We start from the raw sequence: 8,991 nt of genomic DNA, 5'->3' as shown, positions 1-8,991 counted from the left end.
CCATGCCTGACGGGTTCCGCTTCTGCATTCCTACTAATTAAGTAATCCAATTACTCTCTCCATTGCCATTGTCGTTTGCCCTGATTCTAATAACCATGTTTACACCTACTTGAAAATTATCACCGTGTTCACACATACTCGAAATTTGATGTGGTGAGTGAGCGAGCAAAAGCGCGCGCGCGAGAGAGATTATTTATTTTGCAGCTCAAGTAGTGTATGATGGGAATAGTGGCAAGACCGGTCGTGGTCTGTTTTCTTAATTTCGGACTGTTCCAATGATGTTGGAGCAGTTATCTAGCTGGCCAGCTTGCTGTTTATCACCCAGCACTTGCAGTGATAGGTTAGCCTGCTCCTTATTTGTGCACCGTGCACATTCACATCAAGTCTTTAATGCATCGAATATGCTAAACATATAGAAGACTTCCACTGATTTCTCCGTGGCCATACACGTAACCTTGTAAGTAAATTCCGTAGCAAACCTGCCGTAAGTTTGTAGCTCAATGAATAAATGTGTGTAAGTCGTATGAATTCCAGCGTTGAAAAAATAAAATGGCTGAAATTTCCAGACAGCGACACCACCTTGGTAGCCAGTAAACTTGTTCTTTGAACTGGTAGCCAGTAAACATTTTGACAAAGGAATCACGAGGGAAATGGTCAACAACAAGATGATCACCGTCTATACATCGAAAAACGGGGCAAACATTTGCACCTATATTATCCATGCTCTGACAACCTCGTGTGGACAAATTTTTGCTTCTTGTGTATGGTTCTAAAATCTTGTGCCCCCAACAAGGGAATGTATAGTGGTTGACAAAGAAGCCATATCTTAATTTTTCAATAATTTGGTGATGGAAATAAAAATACACATATTCTCTCTTAGTGCTATCTAATAATTAACTATATAAACCTAAATATGTGATGAGAGATCTCACGCTAAGAGAAGACAGGTCATTTCAAATAATTATCTTATGTGGTACTTCTAAGATAGCACAATCGCACACACTGTAAATGCATCACGTTTGATTGGGTCTCCTCCCATGGCATATAACTAATTACGAGAGGGTGCATGAAAAACAGAATTTTAGGGACAAACTTGGAAAGAGTCGGTAGGAAAATAGGAAGACGCAGATTATTACAAAAAACAACCCGCAAAGTTATATGCAAACTAAAAAAAAGAGAAAGTATTTTGCACCCATGGTTTTCTTAAGCCGTCACATCCATAATTTATGGTGAGTATACACAAGTTACGTATGCTTCATGTCGACTTACAACTCAAAAATCGTCATAAGAAACACATGATACGAGTCATACCACACAAATTCGTTGTTATGCATATTCTGCGTGGTGTTTTCGTTTGCAGTTTTACGTCGGCAAACAAAAAAGTTATATATAGTATATACATTTCCTTACATTTATCTTGACTTACAACGAAGATAAAATTTATGTGATGTAAACTCTGGTGCTAAAATAAGGACGTGCAGAATAACTATTTTTCTTTTGGCGGGGAAGAATGACTACTGTTCACCTACGGCGAATAGCTTAGTATTTGAGTTCTGTCTTTTCATGCACTGTTTCACCGAGTAATCTATCTTCTTTTTTTTTAGAGAGAAGGCACAGAGTAATATATCGACACGTACGTCTGAGGGAGGGGATGGATGAGATGAGAAGCAAGCTGTCTGTGAGCGACGGATGGAGACGCGAGAGTATTTGTGTGGATGAAAACGGAGCAAGAACGTACCGGCATGGTGCCGATGGACATGGAAACCACGCACACAAGCACTAGCTAGTACTAGTAGAGTGCAGCATCACAGTCACAGCGGCCTAGTCCGTCCGGCAACATGAACTGCTCCTTGACAGGAACAAACCACCCACGATGGTGATATATATCGCTAACAAGGCTTAAGCTAAATGTGCAAAGCAAGCTAGGAAATGGCAGCGGTGGATGCCGAGGCTCCCTTTCTCGAGGGCAAGGAGGAGCCACTGGCCGGGGTCTCCGACTTCCGCGGCCGCCCCGTCTACCGCGCCACCTCCGGCGGGTGGCGCTCCGCCATCTTCGTCGCCGGTATGCACTGCATGTCCTAGAGCTAGCTCTTTACTCGATCCAGATATTTATATCCCAGATAGCTAACAAGGTCGCGGTGCACACCGCGTACGCAGTGGTGGAGGGCGCCGGCAGTTTCGTCTACTACGGCGTGTCGGCCAACTTGATCACGTACATGACAGGGCCGCTCGGCCACTCCAACGCGGAGGCTGCCGCGGCGGTGAACGTGTGGACGGGGACGGCCAGGCTCATGCCGCTGCTGGGCGCCTTCGTCGCCGACTCCTGGCTGGGCCGCTACTGGTCCATCATCCTCGCCTGCACCCTCTACGTCCTGGTAATGACTAAGGAAATTAATCTCCATGTCATCTTTTTTAGTTAGATAGACTGGTCCTGGTTGTTGCTTGAGGAATACCAATTACCCTGGTTGGACAACACATATTCTATTTTTTTTTCAAAAACAGTACAGACGCAGGCGCTCATATATACGTGCATAGACTCATCTCTATGAACATACACGTAGACTCTATCCCTATGAGCACTTTCGAGAGACTAGCCGGCATATCATCTCGAGATTGACGCCTTGTAGTCGACGTAAACGTCTCCTCCCATTGAACGTGCATCGCCGAAAATCTTAAAATAAATCCAGGATGAGCACCAGGATTTGAACTCTGGTGGAATGAGGATATCACTGTCCTCTTAAACATCCAATCACAGGAAGGTTCGCAACACATATTCTTTTTTCGGGCGTATGCACAACGCCTATTTTCATGCACATCACCACATAAAAAAATTCACACAAAGTCTCTACCCATATTCCAGAGAAAAAAAATTAAATACACTATGCTCCCTAATTTTTAAGGCTTCACAATTAATTAAGATTTCATCAAATTTTGACTGGGTGAATGACATTTTTTTCTCAAGAAAAGCTCTCCCGTTCTTTTTTTCCATTCAGTATACTCCATAATTTTGGAGCTTTTAATTTGATTGAAGTATACAATTTCAGATTTGGTTCACAATTTTGATCGAACCAACCATTTTTAAAAATCAATCGACAACAATCGGCCCATAATAAAATACCAGTCCCACACACACTCTCACCACCTAAAAAAAGGAATGCCAATATTTTGGACTGTAGCACCAGTAATTCTTTTAATTCACCTAAAAGTGAAATTTATTTAACTTTGACCATGTTCAGAGCTGAAAACGTTGACATCCACAATACTAAATAAATAAAATATGAAAATTCGTTTCACGACGAATCTAATGATACCAATTAGATATTATGAATATTGATATATTTGTCAACAAAGTTGGTCAAACTTAAAAAGATTTGACTTTTCAAAGACTAATACACCTTATATTTTGAAACCCATGTAGTAGAAAATTTATGGAATCCCAGCAACTTTGACGGCGTAGAAAAGCACGTCCCGCTCTTCTTTAAACCTAGGATCAGGTACATGCATGTCTGACAAGGACTACATCTAGTGGTCATCCATCAAACTGTTGGTTTTGTAAGACTTTTATTAATTTTGACGCAACAGACAACGACTCTACAGTAGAGTAGGCCACGGCCTTGTCACGTCAAACTCATTGCTTTAAAATCTAGTCCTTGAGCGCAATCAGTGGAACTGTAGGTTGATCTCATGGCTCGTACGTTTCACTGTGACATCGATGTTGACAATAGGCAAGTGTACAATATTTCTGCTGTGGATGATGTGTGTAACTTGAGCTAGTTGAGTAATTAACGACAGGTCGAACGTTACTCCAAAATGTGTATGAACTTTTCTTAAATGTCACTGGAATAACACCTTACTTACTCCTAAATTAAGTGATGATTGGCCCTTGAATAATATGGTCTAGAATGTTTGTACTGCTTGCATGCTCTCCGCTGTCCTTATATATCAATATATTTTTACATTTGGAAGAATGCATACCGTAATTCAAAATAGTTTTAAATTATTTGTGCTAGATTTTGGTATGTCAGTTGACTCTTGTACATGGGATATGTAGGACTACAACTAGATCAATCACAAACAATTCAAGCGTAAAAAATGACGCTTATTCGTCTCTACAGTCTTGAATGGAGGTAAAGACCCGCTCACTCAAGTGGTGAGTATACAAGGCTTGGATGCCAAGTACGAGTAGGCGCCAATGTTCATGTACCATTTGTCGGACGGTGGTGGATGTAATGCCATCGTATTGAACTAGATCATGAATGGCCATGAGGCAACTAGATGTGATGCCAGAGGTGGCGTGCACAACGCTTGGCTAACTGCCTTATGATGGGATGGTGCAAAGGGCGTCTTGCTGAGGTGCACCATGCACAATGTTGTGGCTGTGCGGGTGAGTTCCCTCGAACCTGCCCATGTTACTGACCATGACTGTCCGACACGATTGTTGGTGTCACCCTTGCTCTTCTTGTTCTTGTCATGCCATTGATCATAGAGGGTTGGCTAGAATTTTGTCGTGCGAAAAGGAAAATGGTTGGCACCGCGAGGAAAACCGTCGGACGGGTGCACTTGTGAAGAGCGTGCTGGTGGTGCTTTTTCTTCATCTCCTTGACATTCATGAGCGAGGGTTGCAAGCAAACATCAGGAATGGATCCATAAAACGTATGAGGATGGAGATGTTGTTGTCCAGCTGCTCGTTGAGGCCACGAAGATATTGAAGGAGGCCTCGTGTCGGTAGGGGTGCCAGCATTTGCGAGCATGCTTGTGAGGTTTTAAATAGTATATAGGACAATAATCGACAATGCTCAAGTAAGGAGGAGTACTAACCAGTTTATCTTGTTGTCCTGGAAGAGGCCGTCGATCGCCCACACTGGTCATGCTGCTAGAATTGAAAATTTAAAAAATGTTATCTCTCAAATGTACCGTTCCTCTTCATGTTTTGATTATACAGTCACAATTCAATACAATACAAATCAAGTACACCTATGATTAAAAGTTAATTCCATGTATAAGTACTATGTATTAATAATCACAATATTAGTAAAATATCCCACATTTCTAGATATATTAATTCCATGTTCTCCTCTTTATTAATAACACTTGAATTATTTCCCCAAATTTGCAATTGGGGATTTTGCTACAGAATATATAGGTGTAGTTTTAGATTATTTGTGCTAGCTTTTAATATGATTGGTGACACGTTCATTGCACATTAGGGAGTGCTACTAGACCATATTTTCTACAAACACTGACAAGAAATAACTACTCATATACATGCAGGGTTATGGCATGATCACTCTAGCATCCACACTCCTGACTCAGCGACCATCATCGACCCTCGACAACGACCCCTCTTCTAACCCTTTGTCGCCGCAGGTGGCCTTCTTCTATGTCTCCCTCTATCTCATTGCCCTCGCGCAGGGTGCTGACAAGCCTTGTGGACTTGCCTTTGCTGCCGATCAATTCGACGCTGAGCACCCTAGGGAGTGTGCCGCCCGCAGCTCCTTCTTCAATTGGTGGCACTTCTCCATATCCATTGGTATCGCTGTCGCCATCATTGCCGTCAGCTACATCCAGGAGAATCTTGGTTGGGGAATTTGTTTTGGCATGCTCTGCACCGTCATGATTTGCGCCTTCATCGTCTTCCTCCTTGGTATTCCCACCTATCGCCTCCACGTATCCATCATTGGATCCGGCAGCCCCTTTATCCGTCTCGGCTGTAATCTCATCACGCTTGCAAGAAACTCAGGCTTCTCCTCCCATGCTAAAACTCACATGCATGAAGATGAAGACGCTACAACCAACTTGGAGGAGGCGCGCGGCGTGTTACGGCTACTGCCGATCTGGGTTGCATGTCTAGCATATGGTGTGGTATTCGTGCAGATCACGACACTTTTTAACAAGCAGGGCCACACCCTAGATTGCCATATCTTTGGTAGCCTAGTGCTACCACCAGCCATGTTGCAGACGTTTTGGCCAGCATCTGTCTTGTTGTTCGTTCCTTTCTATGATCGAGTTCTAGTGCCGACGCTACGTTGTCTGACGGGTATTCCAACTGGGCTGACACAACTTCAACGACTAGGCACAGGCATGGCTATGTCGCTTGCCGCCATGTGTGTGGCGGCATTGGTGGAGACCCAGAGGCTAGAGATGGCACGTGTGCACAACCTAGTTGAAGATACCGATGCGACGGTCCCGATGAGCTGGTCATGGCTGGTGCCACAGTACGTGATGGTCGGGGTGGCGGACGTGTTCGTGATAGTTGGGATGCAGGAGTTCTTTTATGACCAGATGCCCAGCGAGCTTCGTAGCCTTGGCATAGCGCTCTACTGCAGTGTGATTGGCATCGGTGGCTTCATCAGCGGCACTCTCATCTCACTCATTGACCGCATCACACGCGAAGGCGGTGGCGATAGCTGGTTCTCTGACAACCTCAACCGCGCCCACCTCGACTACTTCTACTGGCTGCTTGCCGGCCTCAGTGCGGTAGAGCTCGCGCTCTACATCTTCTTCGCTAGAGCCTACACCTACAAGGACAAGAGAGACTTTTGAGAGTGATAACCTAGAACTAGAAGTAGATAATCTGCAAACAGTTTGCCACTCTATTTGTATTTGGTCACTTATGTGGTACTTGAAGACAATGCATCTTTAGTTGTTTAACAAACCTGTTTCATTTTGTTGTTTCTGGCACTTGGCCTTGTAACAACTTGAGAATGTATGCCAGGAAATACGCCCTAGTGGCAATAATATTATATTATTATACTTCCATGTTCATAACTAAGAGTTATATGTCATGCTATAACTGCTATGATCCTGGAATATGTGATTCGCTGGAAAACTCATATTCACGTGTGAAATGATAAACGGATAAAATAAAGGTTCCTAGTCTCACCTCTAAGACTAGCTCAAGTGTTGTTGGTGGTCACATTGTCTGGATCTTAGGATATCGTTAAGTGTAACAATAGTCCTAGAACAACATTGAGATTATGACGTTGGAAGAACAATCATATTGAATCGACCCAAACTTGTTTGTTATGAATTGAGATAATATCGTCTGTAATCGGTAGTAATAACACGGAGTGTTAACATGTGATTTTCCTCCTTAGACCATCAGAGCATCATAGTCACTTCTTACCGTATGGTGGACTTTGGGGTTTCTCAAACGTCACCTGTAACACAGTGATTATAACGACAACTTACAGGTTCATCAGAAAGTTTGACAAGGGACTAGATAGCTCGAGGGTGGGATTGATCCTCCGGCGATTGAGAGATGTTCTTAGGGTCGTCTCGGTGTGACAACATCCATCATCGTCTGGCCAGACACAGGTGACTACGTCACGGAGATGCCACAACACAATAACGAGGAAGAATAACAAAACCGGTAACAAGGATTTCGGTATAATGAGCATGTGTTAACTCAAGAGGGTACCGATGCATCCCGGGTTTTGTAAAGTATCGTGAAGCAAAGGGAACATCACATGATAACCAAAGGTTCACACGAATATCATTTATGTGCTCATATGGATCGATATGGACATCCACAGTCCCGCTATCGGTCATTGAACAAAGGTGTTTTGTTCATGTCTATGAGTTACTGAACCTACAGGGTCACAAGCTTAAGGCAATCACAATCTTCTGAGTGTTACTAGGACAAGAGTGATGAAAATATATTTTTGTAATTGTTTCATTAATATTCAGAGTAGTTCCAAGAGGATCTGGAAGCGTTTCGGGGTCACCGGAAGGATTTCGGTAAATATCACGTGATACCGGGTATTACCGATAAATATATATAGGTGGAAAATATTTCCAGGGATGTTAAATTATATATAGCTGGTCTAAAATTATTTAGAACTATTTATATTTAATTTAATTTCAACAGGCTTTTAAAACGTCAAGAGGTGGAAGGCAACTTGGGCCACAAAGGCCCAAGTGCGTGAGGCGCCCCCTTCCCTAAGGAAGGAGGCCGAATTGGAGAGGGGGAGGATTCCTCCTCCCCTCCGTAGGCCGGTGCACCAAGGGGAGTCCCCCCTTGGTGGCAGACCTCTCTCTCGGCCTCTCCCCTCTAACCTATATATACTTGAGGTTTAGTGCTCTTTTCAACACACAAGTTCTGGAGCCTCCTCTAGTTCTTTTAGTTCTAGTTCTAGTTGGTCCTAGTTGACTAATTAGTGATAGGCTAATCCTCTAGTCCTCATAATTAGAAGTCCTGTGTGGTTCTAATCTTGTCTCTCTAATTCTCAAGCGACGATTAGCTCTGGACGGCGAAGCGCTGCCGGATCGTGAAGGTTGCACGCTTGCAACAAAGTAGAGAGGCCATGCTTTCGGTCTTCGATTCGAGGGACTGTTCGTGGGTGGTTCGTGGGATCGTTCATCGACAGTTCAAGGGACTCCATGTATGATCTATACCGACACGTTCTTCTTCCACTGCAACTCGGTGACGATAAAGATCGTGACCCCAACTCATTATGCATCTTCATGTTGATCTTGGTTGTGCGTAGACGCCATTTTTTTGTTTTCTACTATGTTCCCCTATAGAAGCAACCAATTTGAAAACAACATAAGTAACCCTACAATACCCTCTACATGTTCATGAATCATAATTTTAATGCATTTGAAGCTAAGATGAACATATAAATAAGTTGTAATTAGACTACACACCTGGGTGTTATTATGTCTATCATTCTATATTCTAACGAGACTTTTTTGTTGCTGAACGGTAGCGCAATATGAGTCCAAGGCCGAAATCCTACCCAACTATATAACTGCTTGGGCTAAATTGAGACCAATGCAACATCGGTAGAAAACTTTTTCGTACCCAGAGCCTCGCCCCATGAGCGCGTAGATTATTCTTATCAAGTGTGTGTTCTATGGTATGGCGTGTCGAGTCCTCTATACGTATAGTACGTAGCGTCGACCCAGCACGGAGATAAGCAAGGTCACTTCTCTCTGTTAGCTAGCTAACACAATATATGAAATCCCTAATTAAATTAACCCTCCAAA

At 43.3% G+C, this 8,991-nt stretch overlaps 1 protein-coding gene across 1 annotated transcript; it reads left to right on the top strand.

Moving 5' to 3' along the window:
- Positions 1 to 1,807: 1,807 nt before the first annotated feature.
- On the top strand, positions 1,808 to 6,753 carry LOC119366558 (protein NRT1/ PTR FAMILY 5.10-like). Its single transcript, XM_037632313.1, has 3 exons — positions 1,808 to 2,062; positions 2,158 to 2,375; positions 5,272 to 6,753. The coding sequence occupies exons 1-3, from the start codon at positions 1,930 to 1,932 to the stop codon at positions 6,541 to 6,543; spliced, it is 1,623 nt and encodes a 540-aa protein (XP_037488210.1). The 5' UTR covers positions 1,808 to 1,929; the 3' UTR covers positions 6,544 to 6,753.
- The last annotated feature ends 2,238 nt before the right edge of the window (positions 6,754 to 8,991 follow it).

The sequence above is a fragment of the Triticum dicoccoides genome, chromosome 2B (assembly GCF_002162155.2).
Source record: "Triticum dicoccoides isolate Atlit2015 ecotype Zavitan chromosome 2B, WEW_v2.0, whole genome shotgun sequence".
NCBI lineage: Eukaryota > Viridiplantae > Streptophyta > Magnoliopsida > Poales > Poaceae > Triticum > Triticum dicoccoides.
Note: the sequence above shows the minus strand (reverse complement) of the source record. Positions and strands in the feature narration are given on the sequence as shown.

Coding starts and splice junctions, on each gene's coding strand:
- LOC119366558 (XM_037632313.1), top strand. CDS start 1,930: ATGGCAGCGGTGGATGCCGAGGCTCCCTTTCTCGAGGGCAAGGAGGAG. Junction 2,063..2,157: donor CTCCGCCATCTTCGTCGCCG/GTATGCACTGCA, acceptor CCGCGTACGCAG/TGGTGGAGGGCGCCGGCAGT. Junction 2,376..5,271: donor CCTGCACCCTCTACGTCCTG/GTAATGACTAAG, acceptor ATATACATGCAG/GGTTATGGCATGATCACTCT.